At 53.5% G+C, this 22,989-nt stretch overlaps 1 protein-coding gene across 3 annotated transcripts in view; it reads right to left on the bottom strand.

Moving 5' to 3' along the window:
- SLC22A23 (solute carrier family 22 member 23) overlaps nt 1-22,989 on the bottom strand; it is a 128,425-nt gene that overhangs the window by 84,560 nt on the left and 20,876 nt on the right. For 2 of the 3 annotated variants that reach the window (XM_043908638.1, XM_043908639.1), the window contains exons 2-3: nt 6,913-7,016; nt 1,813-1,967 (exon numbers count right to left, since the gene is read on the bottom strand). The exons of the other annotated variant lie outside the window; for it this stretch is intronic. In XM_043908638.1, coding sequence (XP_043764573.1) covers nt 1,813-1,967; nt 6,913-7,016 — 259 coding nt within the window. The remainder of the gene's footprint in view (nt 1-1,812; nt 1,968-6,912; nt 7,017-22,989) is intronic. 3 annotated transcript variants of the gene reach the window in all.

Raw genomic sequence — 22,989 nt, 5'->3', positions numbered from 1 at the left:
TTTCACAGTCACAGGTTTATAGGGCCAATGGTGATTCTAAGTGAGGCTGACAGGGTGCCGTGGGGGGGAGTTTTCCTCCAGGTCTGGTGAAGGCAGGGGAGTCTGCAGAGATGGCCAGAGCTGGTCCTCCCACTGCTGATCAGAGGCTGGCAGGGCTACTAGGTCAGGCTCCTCTCCCGCTGAGCCCCAAGGGTTCCCCCGAGCCTCCCGGCGGTCTCTGGCAGCAGTGGGCATGCAAGATAAAGCTGATACGTCAGCTTTGTTTTAAGGCTCTTTTCTGCCAACATCCTCTGCGCTTGAGTTTGACAGGCACCAGGCTGTTGAGACGGAGGCTGTTTCTCTGCTCAGTTCCTGAAGCCCACTGTCCCATTCTGCCAGCCTGCAGAGCTGCCCCTAGAACAGGGCCCTCCAGGGGGCAGAGCACGGCGCCCTCCCGTGAGAACTGGAGCCCCGTGGGGATGGGGCCCTGGAGAGCAGACCCCACACGCTGGTACACACCCGGGGCCTGCGGGCCCGAGACAAGGGCCGGGGTCTCCTCCAGAAAGGGGGGCCGCTCCTCTGTGCAGACCATGGGGGCAGGGAGGGAGGAGGGCCCAGGCAGCTCCTATGGAAGCGCTCAGGCTCAACACGCACCCCCAAGACCTCTGTTCAGAGAGACAAGGCCTCCACAGGGTCGTCACACCGACCCGCTGACCCAGGACAGGCACAGTCCCAAGGACCCCCCAGCGCGAGGCTGCCAGGACAGATGCAAATAACCTGAAAACGGCGATGTCTAAGAAATCACAACTCAAGTCAACGTCAGAAGAAGAGAACAGAACAGCCGACTGTGGATTCCGGAGAACACATCTGTAGTCCTGTTCTTCTCCGTGACTGTACACCCATGCTGTAACGGACCATAGTTCTATCCTCTACAACAGGGAACAAAATCCAGTTTATTTAACAGTGTCGTTTAAAGGGATCATACGCTAAACAAAGGTAGCTGCACCTTAAGATAATCAGAGCTATCCTTATCGACCCCTCTAGAAATTGCTACTTAATCTCTGATCCTAAACATGTTGTCCAAGGGAAAGAAAAGGAAAGTATGTTACGAATAACCTTATATTATTCCTTATGGTTCTTTCCACACCATGGTTAAAAAATATAAAACTGGAAAATAAATAAACATCCACACCTAAAACCTTCCTTCTCCCTGTGGGTGTGTGGCCATGCACTAGAAAACACCAAAGAAGCAAGACGGCCATCCTAAGAGGGGGGTCCACACAGACGCCCACACGGCGGATCAACAGAGGACAGTCTCTTCACCCTGAAAAGATCGCCACTTAAATCTCCCAGCACCAGGGCTCGGGGTTCAAGTCCAGACCACTCAGGCCACACGGGAATGTGGGACATTTGGACTCTGCATAGCCTTAGTGAAAAACACAAAGAAAGAAAACTCTTAAGAAATCCATCAGAACACAGAGCCCACCCCAAACATGAGCCACTTGCTGTGTTCCCTGTTTCCCAAGCGTGGGGACGCCTGGGTTTGGAGGAGCACGCGAGTCAACATGGAGGACCCCGGCCCCCGAGGCAGGCAGAGCCCCACTTCTCCAGGTGGCGATGCAACCCCCCACAGGCTCCGACACATCCTGAGCCCGAGCCGGAGTTCAGGCTGGAGGGCGGGTGAGATGCACAGCCCGGGAGCAGGGTCCTCGCCGAGGAAGATGCCGTCGTCTGCGCTCCAGAGTCTCAGCACGCGGACGCCTGCCTGCACCTTGCACGTGGCGGCCACACGCTCCCTCACCTCCTCAAGGCCCCCCGAAGGCCCCTACTTACGCAGCGCATACAGCGTGAGGGTCACTCCCGCCAGGCAGAACCCCTCGAAGAACCTGAGTGTGCTGAACATGGTCACGTTCACGGACAGCGCCACGGTCAGTCCGAAGATGAGGATGAAGATGATGGAGAAGAGCAGCACAGGCCGCCGGCCGAACCTGCACGCGGACAGGGGCACGGTTAGTCACCGCCGGGCGGGCCGGGGCCGGGCCTCCCCGGGGGCCAGCAGCTGCTGGGTGGGGACCCCATGGAGTCTGCATCCCTCCTGGACCCTCGTGGGGAGGCCCAGGGGGAGGGGGCCCTCAGGGGACACACACCCACACCTCGCCCTGTAGATAAGGGAACACAGGTCAACAGCCGCTGCACGACAGACGTGAGACGGGAACCAATTCCTGTTGGCCGGTCTACTCCTGAGTTTATGGGGGTAATTCAACAGAACCAATAGTAACTCCCCAAACCTCAACCTTGGCATGCCCAGCATAAAATGGCTTGGAGGCTGTGACCTTTGAAACTGGCTCCAGAGTCAACACAGACATAGGGTGTGTGGCTTCCAGCTGTTTCTCTGAGTTGTTAACAAGCCCAGCCTCGACCTCACCCGAGGCCTGGTGAGCCAGGGGCCAAGCCGGCGGCCGGCTGGCTTCAGCTCCACGATGAGGAGTGACCAGCAGGGAGCACAGACTGAGCGGGGGTGGCCTGAGCTGTAAGGATGCATGTGGACCTGGAAGGGAGGTCCCCAGGGGCCCGTCCTCTCCATTAGGGAAAGGCCAGCGCACCCTGGGCGAGCGGTCACCGGGCCGGCCCAAGCGAGCTCGGGGAGCACCAGCAGGCAGTGAGCTTCCAGGCATGGCGGGGGGTGGGGGGACGGCACTCGGGCCTGGGGCGGCCCTCCCTCGCCACCCCTCCCAGACCAACCCCCCCCCCCACACGAGGATGAGCGTGGCACAGCCAGCGCGGACTAGGAGAGCTCTGAGAGAGGCTGGACTCTATCTGCCAAGGGAACAAATGCCAGGCCTGGAACCTCTGATGCCTGGACATCCTCCTGGAAGGGAGACACCCAGCAGGGCGAACAGAAACGGGAGGTTTGGGGTTGCCTGAGGTCGGGGCGAGACCAGCAGAGATTGGGAGTGGGCAGAAGAGGGGAACGTTCTAAAGGCAGCGTGTGCCAGTGGCCGTATGTCTAGCTCTGCAGATACACCAAAACTCACTGACCTGTGCGCTTAACATGCGTGAGCTCCATGGTGTGTAAACCATCTCTCAATAAATCTGTTTTTTAAGAAAAGCAATACGTGGTAGCGTCTGGCCTTGCCTGTGCAAGAGACAGATGTTATTTCTACATACTCTGGGGGCGGGAACTCCAGGACACCATCTCATTCAGGATCCCTTAGGCCTCTGAGCATCCCCGTCTGTCACTCTGGGTTAGAGAAATGGGGCCAAAGCTGTGAGCTCAATGCAACCTAAGTTGATTTTCCTGTCGAGATTTTGGCCATTACTTCCCTTCACTTGTACTGGGGTCACGTAGCCCTTACCAGGAACGACTATAGGAAGTTCTGTCCAAATCCAACTCATCTACAGAAATGAACTTAAACACAGCTCAGCTGACTTATTAAAATGAAGGAAACCAAAGTCAAACTTATCCCTCTTTATTTCCCTCTGCTTCCCCATCTGTCCTGCATCGCAGAGTGTCGAGATGACTAATAGGACGACAGACCGGGCAGCAGGCAGCCGCGGGTCTTCCTATGTCTGGCCTCCCCGACGCCCACTGGACACAGTCTGGTCTGTCCTGACACTTTAGGGAAGATCCTGGATTTCTGTTTAACTTGTAGAAACAATTCTAAATCTTTCCCTCCCAAGTGGCTGCTAAAAATCATTAAGTGAAAATTCATATTAGGAATGGGGGGCAAACATGGTGTTCAAAGTCAGAGCCCTGGCCCCGACCCAGGCTCCCTGGGGACGGAGGTCCCAAGCAAGACTCACTGGGTCCCGCGAGCCTCAGGCTCTCTTCGGGAATGGCCAGCGGGTGTAGATGCGTGCACAAGTTTAGAAGCCCCTGGGGTTCAAGTGGGCCCTAGCTCTCCCCAGAGCAGAGGTCTCCCACCACATGACAGGTAAACTCACACTCCCAAATCTGCGATGCAGAGGCGTCGTCGGTCAGCCAGGACCTCTGACAGGCAGGATATTGGCCTTGGGGGCGTCCCCGTCCTAACCCCCAGAGGCTGTGCCGCCTCTCACGGCACAAGGGACTCTGCAGATGGGGTCAAAGTGAAGGGCTCTTGGCTGCATGGAACCAGGGAGACGGTCTCACGAGAAGGACCTGGCCAGCCACGGTGGGCTCAACTAGAAGTGGGGCCGGAGCCAAGGAACGGGTGGGCCTCTGCTGCTGTTTAGTTGTCAAGTCGTGTCCGACTCTGCGACCCCGTGGACTGCAGCCCGCCAGGCTCCTCTCTCCATGGGATCCTCCAGGCAAGAATCCTGGAGTGGGTTGCCATGCCCTCCTCCAGGGGACCTGCCTGACCCAGGGGTCGAACCTGCGCCTCTTGCATCTCTTGCATTGGCAGGCGGATTCTTCACCACTGAGCCACCTGGGAAGTGTGGGAGAGTCTCTAGAAGCTGGGAAAAACTCCTTCCCTGCCACTGACCAAGCTCAGCCCAGAGCCAGAGGGAAGGGGTCTGCGGTGCAGCCTATACACCGCCTCCCAGGACCGGCAGGATGAGAAACGCGCAGAGTCCAGCAAAAGACCCAGCAAGAGAGGCAGCGAGGTCATCTGGCCACAGCCACTGACTGAGCTTGTCCCCATCCTCCACCTAAACTAACATGTTGCCTGACAGGACATGCTGTCCAGCCCAGACTGAACGTGTGTGCAAAACAGTCACCTTTAAAAACAAAAACAAAAAACCACGCAGCTGAAGCTTCACTAGACACTGACTGGGGTCTTGGCATAACCTACAACCTGGTCAGCTTCCCGACACGGCCGTGAAACGGTGCCAGCAGCTGTGAAACCTGGACTTCCCTCTGTATGTGTTTATCTCCTTTGAAGCAAGGCTCCAGCAGGGAGTAAAATGCTAACAGTAAATCAGTCAAGGGCGGAAAATACCAAACCTTCAAACTGGAACTGAGGCCCGCTCAGAATGTTCAGAAAGCCGCAGCACAAGCCGCCTGCCCTCACCTTCTGGGCACCCCTGGCCCACTGCCCCCACCCCCATGACCTTGGAGAAGGGGCTTCAGCTCAGCCCCTGGCTGCTTGCCAAGGAAGACCCCAAACTCTCCCGTCTTGGTCCCCGGGGCCAGTGTGTGATCAGGGAGGCGGAACACCACTGATGGGCAAGGCTTAAGAAACCACAAAACCACCTGTAAACAGCTTAAAACCACTGCAGATCTCTTGGTGAAAGCTGCATTTACTTTCCCTATTAAATCACTGAATCAGGACGCTAAGACCTTAGTCAAGTCCGTGATTTTAGGAAGAAGTGAGGTGGTTATATTACTCTTATCTTCCCAACCTATTTCAGTGTAGGTTCCTGGGAAACAAAATTCCTTGTGGTTAAAACATTGGGATTGGAGTGTCTTTTAGGTCAGTATAGCTCACTCTGAAAACCTTTAAAAGTTCAAGTATTTGGTTTGAAAAAAAAAACAAAACTGAAATCCTCATCCTTTTCCAATCCCAGTCCCTCCCCTCTCCCCAAAAAACCCACCACCAAACCCCACGTGAGGATGTCTGTGGGTTTCTACAGGTCACTCCCAGCATCTGTCTTCCTGCCCCGGGAGGATGCCCTTAAGAAGCACTTACAGATGATGATTCAGCAAATTCTGAACACATAGGCAATCGCACTTCATGTTAATGCAGGGAACACCCAGTTAGATGTCAGCTTTCGGGAAGAACTTTCCAGAACTTGAAAGTGGTCTCCCTGGGCTCCCCCCCGCGGGCACTTCCCACGGTGCCGGCCAGCGGCCTCAGCCGACCAGGACAGAGGGCACACCTCGGCCTTGAGAAGCCTGCTCCGCATCACTGCCGGCTTTATTAAGTCTGGGATTCAAGAGGCCCTGATTCGTAAATAAAGCCCCTTAAAGAGAAAGAACGTCAAGCGGGGAGGGGTCCCCGCACCTCTCCTCTTCGGCAGCCCTGTTCCCCGCGAGCCCCAGCAGCACTGGGCTACGGCCATGCTATTCGGGCGAGTCCCCACTGCCGACACAAGACCCATGACTCAGTCCATGCCCGTGGAGTCCGGCTCTGGGGCCGCGAGGAGCTTAGTTTCAAACGCCGGCTCTCCAACCCAAAGGCATCCGGGGATTTTACTTAAATGCATGTGCCTCTGGTTTTCCCCAGGAGATAGGGGTGATGCCAGTTTTCCACTGGGAAACAGGGGAGCTGTGCGGAGGGGCTATTTTAATCCACGGAGACACTCAGCACAGAGCCTGGCCACACAGGCGTCGGTGAGGGCGGGCTGCTAACGCCGTCACTCCTGCCACGGCGACCCGCGTCTCCATCCCACCCTCTCGCTCCCCCCGGAACCCTCACCTGGCCCCTCACCCGCCCAAGGAAAGCACATTTATTTTTGTCTCCCGTCCGCACCCCTCTGCCTGCCCTGCCCAGCCGCCACCCACAGGCCGTCCACTTTTCAAAGCCCAGCTCCCCGTGGACCTGCAGAAGCATCTCCTGGCCAAGCCAACTTACAGGGACGGTCCCTCTCTGAGATCTGCCCGCATCTGTCCAGTTCTCGAGTGTGAGGAGTCTGTCTGTCCTCTCCCTGTCTTTTGAGGCCCCTGGTCTGTCTATGCCTACCCAGGGCCCAGTCCTTAAAGCCTCGAAGCCACGTTCCCAGGCTCTTTCTAACCTCGCTCTCTCAGGAGATGGGCGGCTGGCTCCAGGCTGGTTTAGCTAGATTCTAGCAGCCAGGGAATTGCAATGAATTTAAATCCTTACTTCAAAAGGGTCTGCTCTGGGCACTGGCCAGCTCTCTCTGTCTGAACTCTGCAGGGGGCGGCTGCCCCCGTCAGCTCTGGCCCAGTGCCAGGGCTGGCGGGGGGAGCCTCGGTCGCGGCGAGCTCAGGCCGACCACGCCCCGGGAGGCTCCGGGGGGTTGTGGTGTGGCAGGCATGCGGGTACTTACCAGTCAGCAATGCATCCAGTTATCAGGTAGCCAAAGATTAATCCAACCAGTAAGGAGAACTTAGCGACATGGACCTTCCAGGCATTATCACACACAAGATCCCACTAGAGAGGGGCAAATAGAAAACAGGTCAGAGAGAAAGGCACACAGAAGCCAGCGTCATCAATCACAGAGCACGCATCTCTGTGGGCGGGGGTCGTGACGCCCTTCACAGGCTGCGTCACACGCACCACTGGGGGTTTCTCAGGGCTTGGAGAATCCAACAACGGGAACTATCACCTGGCCACAGGAGGCGGTGTGATGCTTTCGTCTGGGGCAGAGGACAGAAGTCTGCAGGGTCTGGTGCCCTCGTGACATCTGGGGGGGTTCTCCCTCCATCCCGCGGGGAGGCAGGGCCAGGTATCCCCAGGCACCGACGGCCAGCACACGCCCCGCGGTGGGAAGCCCCTGCCGGCTTCTGCACAGCGGGTCACAACAGTGCGAGCTCTGCGTCTCCAGCCCGGAAACCCCCCAAACTTCACAAGTCATCCTAACAGTTAAGACAGTTAGCGGTCAATGCTGAAATAGCCACTTGAAGCAGTCTTACATTTTCCTTGTCAATGCCACACGTTTCCCCATATTCCAGGCTAAAGCCACCTGCTCTACTTGGAGAGAAAGCCAATCAGTTGGTGCACACAACTTTTAGACTAGTTTTACATATAAGCTTTATTATTTAAAAAAAAAATAGAAAACAGCCCTCCAATCTTTCCCTCCTGCTTTGGCAGAAGTGGGAGAAAAACGCACGTCCACTCTCTCCGAGTGACGTGTGTCCACGTGGAGCACAGGTGGGGACCAGCCCTCAGTCCAAGGGCAGCTGATGTCTGGGTCTGAGGGGGCAAACAACCGGGGTCTCTGCATCAACGGGCTTGGGGGAGAGCCGCGCCTCTGCACCGGCCTCTGCGGAGGAGGCACCAGCCGCCTGTGACGCCGTCCCCTGGACACACCCAGGGCCGGGCACCGCTGGCCGCACAAGTCGATCATTAATGACTCAGATTCAAGGGTTCTCTACTGGGTTGCTGTCCTCCCGTGTCTGCCCAGGGACCCCAGCAGCACCGTCACCTGGGAAGGCATCAGAAATGCACATTCTCGGGCCCAGGCCAGACCCCATGGGAGGTTTTGGAGGAAGCGTGGCGAGGCGGTTTAACAAGCCGTCCAGGTGACCGAGAGGCCATTCGAATTCGGTGAATGAGCTTCCCAGGCTGGGGCTCAAACAACAACCCCCCCCCCCCACCGAGTGCAGGGGGTGGTCAGAGTCTCCAGGGAACACACCGGGCGGGGCTGGAGGGGCAGCTAAGGGGGCTTCTGGAGGCCAGCCTGGAAAACCAAACTCACGTGACCTGGTTTCTAGGAGCAAACGTATTTGTAACAACAAACACCTTCCACGGCGCACCCTGCATGTCTAACCCGGGACACGCAGCCTGAAGCACTGCTGAGTCACTGCATCAGGAGCAGGGCAGCGTCGACTCTTTGCCCCCCTGGTTTCGACTGGAGGCTGTTGGTCTTCTCTCCTCTCTGCCCTCCTGTGAGTCACAGCCCGGGACGGTCTGTACCCCCCGCCCCGCTGTCTGCCTTCTGAGGCTGCTCCTGCTGTTTTCCCTTCTCTCCTCGTGGCCCACAAGGTAACCGATCCACGGGGTACGAGCTGCATCTCCCTGCCCAGCTGGCCCTGCGGGCCGAGGAGAGGCTGACAGCCCCTGTGATCGTCGCAGCCCAGCGCCGTGGCAGCTCCCCACACCTCCGCCGGGCACACGCTTGGCAGGGGAAAGGCACGCCCTGTCCCAGGTGCTGCTGGGGGAGGGCGAGGGTGGGGTCACCAGGTGCCCGCTCTGCCCTCGGTCTCCACCCAGACGTCCCACTGGGAGCTGATCTGAGGTCAAGTGATGCCCGCAGCACACCCTGCTTGTAGGAGCTGGCCAAGAGGCAACAGAGGACAGAAGCATTCGGGAAGGGGGAGGGGGGATGCCACCACCGCTGTGCGTTCAAGCCTCCGAGCCACAACCCGACCCGGCCCTGGGCAGCCACCACCCAATCCGGCTGCTACCTACAGAGATGTCCAGGGCAACCTCTGTCAACTAGCAAGGCAGGAGCAGAAAACTGACCCGGGGAGGACACAGGCCCTCTTCCGCAGCCAGGAGGGAGAGGCGGCCGGTCAGCACGGCCTGCTGACGCCACGGCCCGCACCCCGGGGGTGGGATCCAGGGCAAGGCAGCCACCTGGCGCCCTGACCCCCTCATCCAGGTGCCAGGGCAGACAGCATCTCTGAGTCAACAAGAAAACCGCCCCAGACCCCCGCAAGCTCCTCAAGATAAAGATCCCCCGCCTGGGGTCTGCTGGATACCCCCAAAGCCTGGAGGCCCCCCTGGAGGCACATTCCCTAAGCCAGGCGGGTGGGGCCGGGATCTCCTGTCTGACCTCCACATCTGATGAGAATAAAGTATGCTCAGATGGGCTACAATCTCGGGAGGGATTTCAGGAGTCTAAGGAAGCCTTGAGCTCACTCAGTTTCCAAAACTTGCCCCATTCCCAATAAGACATGGCTGGGCTCCCCTGGTGCCTCAGCGATAAAGCCTTCCCCTGCCGATGCGGCGGACACGGGTTCGATCCCTGGTCTGGGAAGACCCCACATGCCACTAAGCCCGAGAGCCGTAATGACTGAGCTGGGGCTCTAGAGTCCAGGAACCACAAGTGCTGAGCCATGAGCCCCAACTACCGAAGCCCCACGGGTCCTGGAGCCCACGGTGTGCAAGGACAGACCACTGCTCACCCCGCTAGAGAGGGTCCGCATGCAGCAGTGCAGACCCAACACGGCCAAAGACAAATACAAACACGGACAAAATTATGAGAAAAAATAGGGTACAGCAATCAGTCATTTCACCAAGCAAAGGCATGTTCAAAAAGTCTAAAATGCAAAACCAGGACGCAGGGGCATGGGTTTCCTCCCTTGAGGTCACCCGCTGCCACCTCCCTCTTCTCACGCCCCCACACCAATCACCAATCAATCACCAATGCCCAAGGGCGCTCCCTGCCCCCAGCGCGCCAGCACCCGCTCCACCCCGCCCGCTCTGCAGACAGCCTGTTTCATGGGAACCTGCAGGGGTTCACGCGCCACCCTTCTGCGGCGGGGGCCTGCGGGGAGGGCTGGAAAACGCCGCTTCCGGACTGCCCTCCTGCTAAGCTTTCCCACGTGGCTGGGGCTCAGCCGGTCATCTGCCCCTCAAAATAACCTTCCGCGGTAACCTGAAGCTGACTTCCGGGGTGACTGAACTAGGAAGAGAGTGAAGTGGGGGAATGTGGGAGCCCGCCCTCAGCTGCCCGGGAATTCTGAGTGCTGGTTCCACGGCCCGTCTCCCTGGGGTCCCCACCCCTGAACTCACATGGGGTCTCCACGCATTAACCCCTCAAACCCACTCGCTGCCTCAACAAGGGCGGGACCAGCCCTTTAGCTTAGCCCTGCGTCACTCCGGCAGCGAGTCTACCAAGGCCGTGGAAGTGGAGACGTCACGGCCCCGTTTTCCAGTCTGACGCTTGCTCTCTTTGCTGTTGTTCCAGGACCAGGGATGGTCCTCAGTTAGGGAACTGACCCAGAATGTGGTCTCAATCTTAGCTGCCCATGGTTTTTTCTTTTTTTTTTTTAAGGCAGCAGTTACAAAACGTCTGGTAGACTGTTTAACCTACCTATACATTTCAAGGATAAGCTGAAAGAAAGAAAACTGATATTACTTGCTAAGGAATAAATCTAATTGCTTGACTTGCCAGAGGAGAGAAATATTCATCGAGGAAACTAATGAAATTTCTAAAGAAGATGGAAAATAAATGGGACGGGAGGAAAAGAATCTTATTTTCAGCAATAATGAAAACTCTGATAAAGTGAAATGCAAACAAGAACATAAAAAAAGACGAATGGAAACAGATTACTTATCCAATTTTGACGTAAAGAGGGGCTCCCTACGGATAAAAACTAAAAGAGGGAAAATTACCCAAGGAAAAGATGATGGATTTTATAAGTGGATCTGTTACTCCTGAGTTATTATTCATTTTACTTATTTAAAATCTCCTCATATCAAAAATAACATAAGCAATATTATAAAGACTTAAATTTTAGGATATATTGGAAGGGGATAGGAGTCTGCCAGCCCCTAGAAAGGCCACTTTGGCACAGGGGCGATCTTCATCTGGAGGCAAAGGAGGATCAGCAGATGCAGAAAGCAGCCTCCTCAGAGCCCCTCCACCTGCCGAAAAGCAGAAACTCCGGAGGAGTGGAGAGGGCCATAAACCCCCTCTCCGGGCAAGCCCCGAGGCCGTGAAATCAAAGTCGGCGCCAAGATGTGTCTGCAAACAACCTCACTGACAGATTAGTAGGAGTCTGGGACTGACATGTGGACACATTACTGTGTATAAAACAGTAAAGCAACAAGGGCCTGCTACACACCACAGGGGACTTTACTCGATATTCTGGAATAACCTCAACTGGAAAAGAATTTGAAAGAGAACAGGTATACGTGTAAAGGTAACTGAATCACTTTGCAGTACACTAACACAACACTGTAAGTCAAGTACGCGCCAATATAAAATAAAAACTTCAAAAAACCTCACGGAAACAACCCTCACCTTCCATTAGTCCCCCCCTCCGATATATTTACTTCCCAAGTCTGCTGCCCCTAAAAGCCCCAACTCTTCTCCCCCTTTTCTGCAGACATGTTGTCCTTTGTCAAGATGCTCCGTGAGCCCAAGCCCTGCCCATCCTTCTGAGCGCTCATCCTTCTGAGGGCTCCGTGTGCCCGGCTGCACTTGGCAGTGAACCCTGGTTCCCTCTTTTTCGGCCGCCTTCCCTCAGTCTAGCTGCCAGCGCCCCAGCCACAGAACCTAGGAGCATGGAAGGAAGAGATTTCCTCCTACAATAGCCAAAGGGTCACTATCCTCTGGAGAACGGAATGGCAATCCACTCCAACACGCTCGCCTGGAGAATTCCAAGGACAGGGGAGCCTGTGGGGCTAAAGTCCATGGGGTCACAAAGAGTCGGACATGATTGAGCAGCGAACACTTACTATCTGTAGTCAGTATTTCCATAACAATATCGACCAATGCTCTAAGTTTCTGGTCAAGCATCCAGAAAATTAACAAAACATGAAACAAATGGTTAAAGGACACCTGGGAAATACCTCATTCCTCTAATGAAAATCAAAGCTCAATACTTTATTAACTAAAAAAAATTGTGTGTGTGTGTGTGCTATGTCAATTCAGTCATGTCCAACTCTTTGGGACCCCATGGACTGTAGCCCGCCAGGCTCCTCTGTCCATGGGATTTCCCAGGCAAGAATACTGGAGTAGGTTGTCATTTCCTTCTCCAGGGGATCTTCCCTACCCAGAGATCGAACCCATGTATCCTGCATTGGCAGGCAGATTCTTTACCACTGAACTACCAAGGAAGCCCAATTAAAATCAAAACTCAATACTTTATTAATATTTTTTTAAAGATTTTTTTTTATGTTTCCCAAAGATGCAGGAGAAACATAGGATCGAGTATGTGCTCGGCATGTAAACAAAGCCCTGAGTTTCTGGAAGGCTGTCTGGGAGCATGTATCTCGTGACTTGAAATCGTGACCACTCTTCCATCCTACCAATTGCTTTTCTTGGAACTTTTCCCCAAGGAGACCTTGAGGGCAGCCCTCGGATGTCCCGGTACAATGAGCCTCAGTGTTGGTCTCCTGTGAGAAATGAGACCCTGCCTGATGTCCAGCAAGACTGTAGAGCATGAGAACGTTTGCGTCTGAAAGCAGATGCTCCAGAAAGATGCTCCCACTACAACACTAGGAGAAAGCCTCGGCATAAAGGCCACGAATACAGGCGTGTTGGGCGAAAGTGTGTCAGTCACTCAGTCACGTCTGACTCCTTGCAACTCCATGGACTGTAGCCTTATTTTCAATTTTATACTTTTCTTGACTTCTCCAAAGTTTCTACAATTAATCGATAAGCCTTATAATGGGACAACAAATATAGGTAATGTTAGCTCCCACCCACAGAGGTGGAAGTGATGATGGTGATGAGGGTGAGACAAAATCATTAAAAATAAAAAACAACCAAAAACTTTTCACCTTTTCAGGAATATGCATTTTAACACAATCTAAACACTCAGGCTGGTTAGGAAAGTGACTGGAAACAAACTGAGGAACTTGGAAGATTACTGTGATGTTAATGTTGTTGTTGTTTAGTCGCTCAGCCGTGTAGGGATCGAACCCGCGTCTCCTGCACTGGTAGGCGGATTCTTTCCCACTGAGCCACCGGTGAAGTGATATTAATTAACATTCACTGACTAAAGCCAAAAACATTTTTTAGGGAACTAAATGAAAAATTTCCCCTAAGTTTCATCTTTGGAGCTGGAGATCCCCGGTAGAAACCACAAGGGCTTTTAACACACACATGTGCTCTAGAGCTGAGGACTCCTCTAGAGCTGAGGAGTCAGTGGAGATGAAAGGAAGAGTTTCTGCTCAGACTACAAAGGGGATAACACTGCTGAAAATTTCAAAAGCTTGAATAAAACAGCATTCCTGACTGAGTTGTAGGGATTCAGAGAAACGCAAGGTCAGCATTCTTCTGCAACCTTTTTTTCCCCTGAAGCGGCATCTCACTGGTCCCTCGTGAACCACCGTTTCATACTCTGAGGCTTCGCCCTGCTTCTCAGCTGGAGACTACAGACATGGCAAACACACACATAGACACACTCACACACACTCACACACACACACACACACACACACACACACTCACACACTCACTCACACTCTCCACCCTGGAAGGCTGGTCATGTAAACTGGATCCATGAATCACTTTCGCTAAGATCAACTGTTCAACGGGTCTGTGTTTTTCAGTGGTTCTTTCTTTCTTTCTTTCTTTTTTAACCTAGCTGTATTTGGATTTTTCCCTAAAAGATTCTATCAAAATTCAAGAAAAACTGCATGTTTTGAAAACCCCAAACTATTCTCTGCTTCTTTTTGCCTCTAAGCTCATTCTGCAATTTTAGAAGATTGGCTACTGTCGACAGTAGCCAACAGAGCTGCCAATTAGGGCTGGCACTCTCAGAAGCTTCCTTGAATGACATAACAAACAACCTTGCCAGCGACTCTGGGAGGTTTTTTGTTTTTTTCTCTTTAGTTTTGCTTCTCTGTTTTTCATTCATTGCTGTTCCCCCTCACTTGGTGCCCCAAACTCAAACACAGTACACTGAGGGAAACTTCTGAACCAAAAATCTACTGCGAGCCTGCTGGCGCTGCACGGAAGAGACCAGCAAGCCTGAATTCCCCATGTGTGTGTGTGTGTGTGTGTGTTGGGGGGCACTATTCCAAAACCGCAGCACCAACGCTGGTAAACGTCTTCAGCCTCACGTGGTCTGCTGTGGACCGATGTAGTCATTTAGATTCATTGTAACGCTTGCTCAGTGATCCGTCCCTGTTATTTTTTTTCTCCCACCATTGACTCCAAAGCCTGCTGCCCTTTGGCTTCAAATGTTGCCATCAGGGGCTTTCCTGCTTCTGACTGAATTTGACCATTTTTTAAAGGTCTGGAAAAATAAAACCTCGTATTCATAGCACAGGGAACTATATTCAATATCTTGTAATAAACTATAATGTAAAAGAATTTTAAAAAATATATAATGATATAATATATATAATGTATATATGTATTTGATCTCCTTGGACAGCAAGGAGATCAAACCAGTCCATCCTAAGAGAAATCAACCCTGAATACTCATTGGAAGGACTGATGCTGCAACTGAAGCTCCAATACTTCGGGCACCTGATGTGAAGAACTGACTCACTGGGAAAGACTGAAGGCGGGAGGAGAAGAGGGCGGCAGAGGATGAGATGGCTGGATGGCATCACTGACTTGATGGACTTGAGTTTGAGTAAGCTCTGGGAGTTGGTGATGGACAGGGAGGCCTGGTGTGCTACAGTCCATGGGGTCACAAAGAGTCGGACACGACTGAGCTACTGAACAACGACGACAAATATAATGTGTGACTGGATCACTCTCCTATACGCCTGAGACTAGCACAACACTGTAAATCAACTACACTTCAATTTCTTAAAAAAAACAATTAACTTAAAAAGGAAACAGAAAATCATCTACCTAAACAGGCCCTGAGGAGTAGATGTAGGAGCATCCCTGGGCAGCAACACTCAATTTTCTTTTACTTTTTCTGAAAGGAAGCAAGGGGGTATACAGTCTAAGCAGAGGTTATGCTAGTGAATGTTCTGATTAATCTGCCATCACGCCCTGGACGGCACTGGGGACGCTGAATCTACAATCCTCAGGCAGCTGAGATGGCAGATGAGCAATGACCTTCCATCAGCCAAAACCTCAGAGTCTCTCCAAATGCTGCAGTGCATATTTTACTACCTCCAAGAAACGAAATTGACAGTACCCACTACATACTCAAAACAGCTACTGCAAAACCAGAAAATGAGGGAGGGAAAAAAGCCACCACGGAGAGTACTAAACCCGAGGAACTACTCGTGGCCTAAATGAAATCAACATACCGGCTTCTAACACATGACTGATATTAGTGACTGAAAGACTCTTAGATATTAAAAAGCTGTCTCATGTGTCACGAAAAGAGATCTTAGTATAATACAGTGCAGGAGCAAAAGTGAAAGTGAAAGAAAGCGAAAGTTGCCTAGTCGTGTCCGAGTCTTTGCGACCCCATGGACAGTCCATGGAATTCTCCAGGCCAGACCACTGGAGTGGGGAGCCTTTCCCTCCTCCAGGGGATCCTCCCAACCCAGGGATCAAACCACAGGTCTCCTGCACTGCAGGCGGATTCTTTACCAGCTGAGCCACCAGGGAAGCCCCAGCAGGAGCAAAACTGGATTCTGTCATTTAAAACAGCCTCCCTAATTCTGGAAAGGAGCCAAGTGTTGGGACTGCTGGACAGCAGGGTCAGAGGAGCCTTGGAATGAGAAGGATGTGATGACCCCGGTGACCAACCCCGGAAGAACTCAGAGGCAGAAGGAAGAGAACATTTCACCTGTGAAGCTGCATGCCCGGCGGGCTGTGCCCTGACCCCTCTCCGCCCGTGAGGGGCCTCCAGGCCGAGCCACCCTCACCTCTGTGCCCACGGCTGCCCCTGCCCCTGCCCGGCCAGGGCCCAGCCTCGCCCCGGCTCCACCCGCTCCCCACACCCGTCCGTTCACCTCCACGCACACCCGATCTTTCCTCAGTGCCTACTCAAAGCATAAAACTCGTTTCAGCCACAGTTCTTTAATAGGGACCATCACCTGTGGGTTGTAGAAGGCAGTCTTTCTGTACTGGTGGCATTTTTCCTTTGAAAGGGCACATATGACCTTTGTAAGCACACAGTTAATTACAAGGGGTAAAAAATTAGAAAGATGCAATAAATACACTTCTGTGTATTTAATAAAGACAACTGAGCCATCTCCTCTTCCTCGAGCCCCAGTTGGTACTCCTATGGCAACCTGCACTCAGGGTAAATGGCCAGACCGCTCATCAGAACGTGTCTCACTTGCCTGCGATTTACAGATCTTTCCTTCTCCAGCTCGGGGGCTGGCAGCCCACAGCCCATGGCCCCAGCACGGCCCTGCCTCCTGTTCTGCGCGTAGTCTGATGGGCGTCCAGCTGCACGCCTTGGTCCATGTCTGATTCTGCTCGTGTGCAAGTGTGTGCGCAGAGCAGTGTGGTGGCAACGCAGACCACACGGCCTGCCAAGCAGAGAACATCTAGTATTCAGCCCTGCACTCGGAGAGTCTGCCGACCCCAGGACTGGACTGTGAGTTCCTGGAAGAAAGGGACTGCGTCTTCAGCCTCCAAGCCAAGGTCCTCAACGGGGCAAGACAGCAGCTGGAGCTGCCGCCCGGAAGTGGATGCGTCCGTTTCTGCAGGTGTCCACTGTGCCAGGGATCTTCTCACCCCTCCTCCTCTCTGCAGGGATTTCTTCCAATAGGATTCAAACAGTGGACACACAGTTTATGACGTCCACAGAGGCAATATGGCAGTTAAGTGCTCTGCCACATTTTCTGTTATTAGTCATTTTCCCCAAGGGAAAGAGAATTCTAGTTTTATTATAACAACCCATAGAATATTGGGGATGAGAAATTTAGTTAAAACAATGAACAATTCTTGCTTAATAGAACAAATCTGTTACGTAAATTAAGCATCATCTCAACATGTGTTGAGCACCCGCCATGGTCTAGGTGTCCTGTTGGCTGCTTTGACTAAGTGTCTCATTCAGCTGTTGGAACAGCCGTACAACTCAGGCTTTATGACCAGTGAGCCCACTTTACAGATGAGGAAACTGAGGCTGAGGGGAAGCAACAAGACCAAAGTCAAATGGCTTCTCACAAGGTTATAAATCTGCGTCTGATTAAAACTCATGCTCTTTCCCCAACCATCAACTCAAAGAGACGGCTCTCATTCATGCAAACACAAACAATTCTCTGGCTTATATTATGTTGCTATAGGTTACAGCATCTGTCTTGCCAGGTATTCAGAAGACTTCAGATACATGGAAGCAAAGCATAACCATGGAAGCAGAACAAGTTTTGTTGCTACTTTATTGTTTTGATGACTAAACAAAAATAGCTGGTAACGTCCCTGTGAATAGCAAGGATGTACTCAAGGGCAGTAATTAAAAAGTAATATCCCAGTGTCTTATTTTTCATAAAATTTTAGTACCAAAATGCTGGGAAAAGTCAAGGTCAACATCCTGATTTTGAAAATGAGAAACCTGAGACCCAGAGAGGTGAAGTGACTTATTCAAGTCACCTGTGGCTGGGCCAGGACTCCTGGACTGCAGTCACCCCAGTCCAGGCTGCCGTGGAAGGTATCACTTCCTGACAGGTGACCCTAATCCAAACTGTCCGGGTCCATCACTGCTGAGCAGGACGAGGACATGTGGTCCAACTCCTGACCTCAAGGTCACCTGTCTGCATCACCTTTACTCTGGTCCAAAGGATTTTCAAAAGTTGACTCAACATTCTAATTGGGACAAACTTTTGGGCTTCTTGTCAAATAGTCATTTTTTAAACAATAAATGAATCAGAACAGAGGAGAAGCTAAACCAGTTTTCTCCGTTTCAACATCAGTCTAACCATCTTGAAAGAACGTGAACGATAGGTGAAGAGGCGTCTTCAGACGAGGATGCTATTTGCTTCGTCTGACTCAAATCAGAAACCAGGGCGGTTGTGGATCTAGATGATCGCCTTTTCCACGAGCACCGCTGACACCAACTTGCTAAACAAGCTACACCGATCCCTCAGCTGCTGAACTCTCAAAAGTTCTAGTGCAACACGATTTGGGGAATTTTTACCAATCTGGCCTTTTTCTTTGCTGCACTTGGGCTGGGCAACAGTTTACCAGGGTCTCCGAGGAAGAGCACCGTTGGATAAACAAGAGCATGGAGGAGGCCAGGAGTTCAGAGACCGACGCGGGGCGGGCTGGGCGGGGAGCAGCTGGCGCCCGGGAGAGGGTGCAGGTTCCCCGAGTTTTGGCTCTAGTTACTTGACCCGGGAGCGTTCCCTCAGCTCTCGGGGTTGCAACATCTATGACATAAAGGTCATAAAACTTGTAATATGGGTTTGTTATGAGTCAAAACTAATATAAAGCATGTGCCTGTGTAGTCTCTGGCACAAGTGATCACCGCTCATTAATTCCGCCCGCAGCCCCTTTAGGGCTTGTGTCTGCTGGGGACACTTGCAGGAGAGCTGATAAAGCTGCTTTCAGAAAGGCCGGGTACTGAGAGTCCGGGTCGTTCATGGGGCCTTACCCGAACCGATCCCGGCGGAGCGGTGGCACCAGGAGAGATGGGGCGAGGCGGGCAGAGATGATGCCCCTGGGGCACAGCCATGTCCGCCGCTGGGCAGGGTCTGCAGGGCAGTGGGCGCCAGGCCCCACGGGGTCTGCGCCCCTCACACCCTCCCCCTGAGCTCGGACGCAATGTCCTTCACTTCAGCAGCCACAGACGGGGACGGCATCCCAGCCACACGAACCAGACATCCCACAAACAGGCATAAACACAGTGCTTCTCTGACCCCAAGGAGAAAAAGGAGGCTGCTTCTCAAAAGCTAACAACTCTATGACACCCAAAAGGGTGTTTACATTTTCCCCCCTTGAGCCAACTGTTAATATCTCCAAAACACTGAGCTGAACTGGCAACGTGACAGCTCGAGGTGACAGTGTGGTTTGTCTCCTGCTGCCCAGGACGTGCAGACACAGATGCAGGAGGGGCCCCGCCGTCCACATCCCGCCGGGCTGGGGGACCCCCGTGGGGAACGGTGCCTGATACCTGCACCCCCCACCCCCAGCGGCAGACACGGCTGTTCCCAGGGGGTGTTGTCTCCAGCGCTGGCTGTACAGACAGGACATGCGGCTGGAAGACACCCCTTCCTCTGGATCACTGAGGCACCAAGTTAACAGACGATTCTCCAAGATCTTCCTCGAATAAAACGCAAAAGCATACTTACACCAACCCCAGAACCAGCTCCCCGAGGAATACCACCCACTGCCGAGAACCGGAGGGGCAGACCTCCGGGACCCACGGCAGGCTAGCCAGGTGGGCGAGGGAGATGGCAGTCAGCCAGAGCGGGGAGGCAGGGGCAGAGACCCCTCAGGCCCGAGTGGCTGCGAGTGGCCAGGCTGGGCCTCAGGTGGCCTCCTTTGCAGGTCCCCAAGGCTGCATGGGTGTGCTCACCTCCTCCCCTGCCAGGCTGGCCAGAATCACATGGGCTTTATTTACTACTGAGGACAGGCCTGGGAATGGTGGACTCCTGACAGGAGTCTTCTGCTGGGAATGCATTTGAAATTGCAGCACTTAGGAACCTTGGGAAACCTGGGCTCTTTCTTGTAACAGTATTAACTGCATCAGGGTTGGGGCTTGGTGGGCATGGCCTTGTTAACTAACTAAGCCAGGGCACCTGAATTCCATCCTAGCCTTGGACATGCTCTAAAAGCATGCAATTCACAGATGACCAGATGAAAACCCTCCATCCACCACTGATTCAAGAGAGTAGATTTTACAAAGTTTGCCACAGGGCCACGAAGGCCACCCTCTGGGCACTCTATCCCCTCTGTCTGAGGCACGCAGGAAGCAGAAGAGAAGTGAACGGCCCATAAATGAAACTTTCAGCTGGACTGTGCTCCCCTGCAGGGCTACGTCTTTAAGACGCATTCACTTCTAAGTCAGCAGCGGAGGCATTTTCTGAAGGTGCTTGAAAGGGCACCCACAGGTGACGCAGAGAAGCTGGCGTCTGCCCTGCAGGACTTCTCAGAGCCTTTATAGACTGCACACCACAGATCCAGGAGAGGGTCTCTGTGACTGTACCTCCCAAACCTAAGGCCTTGGAAACCCTCCACCCTACGCTTTGTAAAGGGCATTTTTCAAACTGCACAGTAAGAGATGTTGCCATGTACATTCTGTTTGCCTTATGACCTAATATACAATCACAATGCAAATTATAACATGGCAGTTCTGGATTTTGAGCCTGGGGTGGAACACTTCAGTCACCCCTGCGCCTACATGAGGGAGGGAGCCTGCCATTCACATGTGTCAAAGGACAGGCAAAGGAAGCAGAGGAATGTTTTCTACATTTGATCAGAGAAAGTGAAAATAACATTGTTCTGTGTCTCTATAAAGACTATAAAGGCTAACTGGTGATGGATGAACAAACACTCATTACCCTTAGAAGACATGCAGAAGGTCGACCATGGCAAAATGCAATCACCGCACACAGTTCAGCCTCCTCGAAAGGACGGGAACCTCCAGTGGACGTCACCGCCTCTTGCGGGAGGACGCTCGGCCAGCCAAGTCCAGTGGCACTTACGGATTCCTTAAGGAGTAGCTCCCTCAACAACAGAAGTGAATGCAGGGACACAAACAGGTATTTCTATGTCCCTGTGCCAACCCAGGTGGCTCAGACAGTAAAGAATCTGCTGCAATGAAGGAGACCCGGGTTCGATCCCTGGGTCGGGTAGATCCCCTAGAGAAGGGAATGGCAACCCACTCCAGTATTTTCGCCTGGGAAATCACACGGACAGAGGAACCTGTCAGGCTACAGTCCATAGAGTTGCAAAGAGACAAGACTACGAGTGACTAAAAGTTCCACTTTGTGCAAAACACAACAGCCCAAAAGTAGCAGCAACCCAAGGGTCCATAAACACATGAATGGATATGTAAAATGTCCACACACACAGTGGAATATTATTCAGCCCCCCAAAGGGAGGAGATTCTGCCACAGGCTACACCAGGGATGACCCTTGGGGACACTACACTCAATGAAATAAGTCAGTTACAAAAGGGCAAATAGAGTTTGATTCTACTTATCCGAGGTTGTTAAGAGTCAGATCCACGGAGGCAGAGAGTCAAAGGGTGGGTGCTGGGATGCGGGGAGTGAGTGGTGAATGGGGACACAGTCTCAGTTTAGGAAGATGAAAATGTTCTGCAGATGATGGTGGTGATGGTTGTACAACATCGTGAATGTACTTAATGCTAGTGAACCATGTACCTAAAAATGGTTAACACGGTTACGTTTTACTTAATATATATATTATCAGAATTTTAAAAAGTGAAATAAAATTGTGTTCCAGTTCTAACAAAGATGAACCTGAGATGCCTGATCAGCGTCCTACTTAGCTCACACACAGAGGCTGCAGGAAGCATGGGGCAGCCCCTTCCTGCCCGGCAACTCCAGGAGCCGGAGCGCTGAGCGGAAAGGTGCTGAAGATCCGGGGACCACCCCTCGCCCGGTGCTGGGCAGGCGTGGAGCCGCGCCTCTGCCAGACCAGGTCTGGGTCTCACAACCTCGCATGCGTGTGGCAAAGGCCACGCTGTGAACAAGCCACGCGTAAAATCACGTTTCGCAAGGTCTTCTTTCAAATCATGGGCTGATTTTACAAAACTTGAAGGAACCAAGCCCCCGGCGGCTGCACACACTGTCGTTCAGAGCACCGCCTGAGCGCAGGAGAGACGCTTTCCTCTCGGGCGCAGAGACGCCATCACCGTCGGAATGAACTCAGCCCCCCTGCAGAGCATGGTGCCCGCGTCCTCACTCCAGGGTCTCAGGACAAGCGCGCCCCTCGTGCCTTCACCTGCCTCAACAGGAGTCCAGTTCACCGGGGACGATGCGTGTGCACCGACGCAAACACGCTTCCCGACCAAAGGCCCAGGGCCTTGAAAACGGGACAACCCCAGGGAAAGCGCCACGGCTCCCGAGCTTCAGATGTGGCCGGAACCGTGTCTGCCTGCACTTCGTGGCTTCCTTTAGGGTCTGCAGGCAGGGGAGAGGTCGGGAGGGCTGAGCCTCCCACACACCCCAGCCCTGCTGGTAAACTCTCTTCTAACCCCCTCCTGGCCCTGAAGGGGACAAGCAGGACCTTGCAAGCACGTCCATGGGAAGAGAATTCCCTGGCCCGTCCCTACACACGGGCTGCCGCTCTGCCTTCAGCTGTGGCTGGTGGCCGGCGGATGCCCCCTCTGTTTTGTTTGGTCTCCGGCTCCAAACTTAACACCAGAGCTGTCTGCCTGCAGCAGGCTCACCCAGGTCTCCCTAAGCCAGGAGGGACGGGGGTCCCCAGCACAGTTCCCCTGTGGCTGGAGAGCCTGCAGCCCAGCGCCCCCGGAGTGGGGAGGACGACCACAGCCGCACGTGGTACCTGCCCCGCGGTCAGGGGACCAGAGGGTCCTCGCAGGGCTCCTTCGGCCTCCCCAGCACCACATGGTACCCGCCCCGCAGTCACGGGACCAGGGGGTCCCCGTGGGGCTCCTCCCGCCGCCCCAGCACCATCCCCGGCTCCCTCATCGCCCGAGGGGTGCAGGGCAGCTGTGGGCCAGGACGCTTGCCCGGGAAGCTCTATGTAGATTCCTGCATCCCAGAGCCTGCAGCTTCTCCCCGACAGCACCCCCTCACTCCTGCTTTCGACCCCCAGAAAGAAAAGAGAAAGAGGGAGGCTGACCCAGATGACAAGCAAGGCAGGGCCTCCCACCGGCTGCTCTGATTCTGTCAATCAGCGTGGAAGCCTCAGAACTGAAAGGTA

This window comes from Cervus elaphus, chromosome 7, assembly GCF_910594005.1.
Source record: "Cervus elaphus chromosome 7, mCerEla1.1, whole genome shotgun sequence".
NCBI lineage: Eukaryota > Metazoa > Chordata > Mammalia > Artiodactyla > Cervidae > Cervus > Cervus elaphus.
The sequence above is the reverse complement of the archived record's forward strand: the minus strand, read 5'-3'. Positions and strand labels throughout refer to the sequence as shown.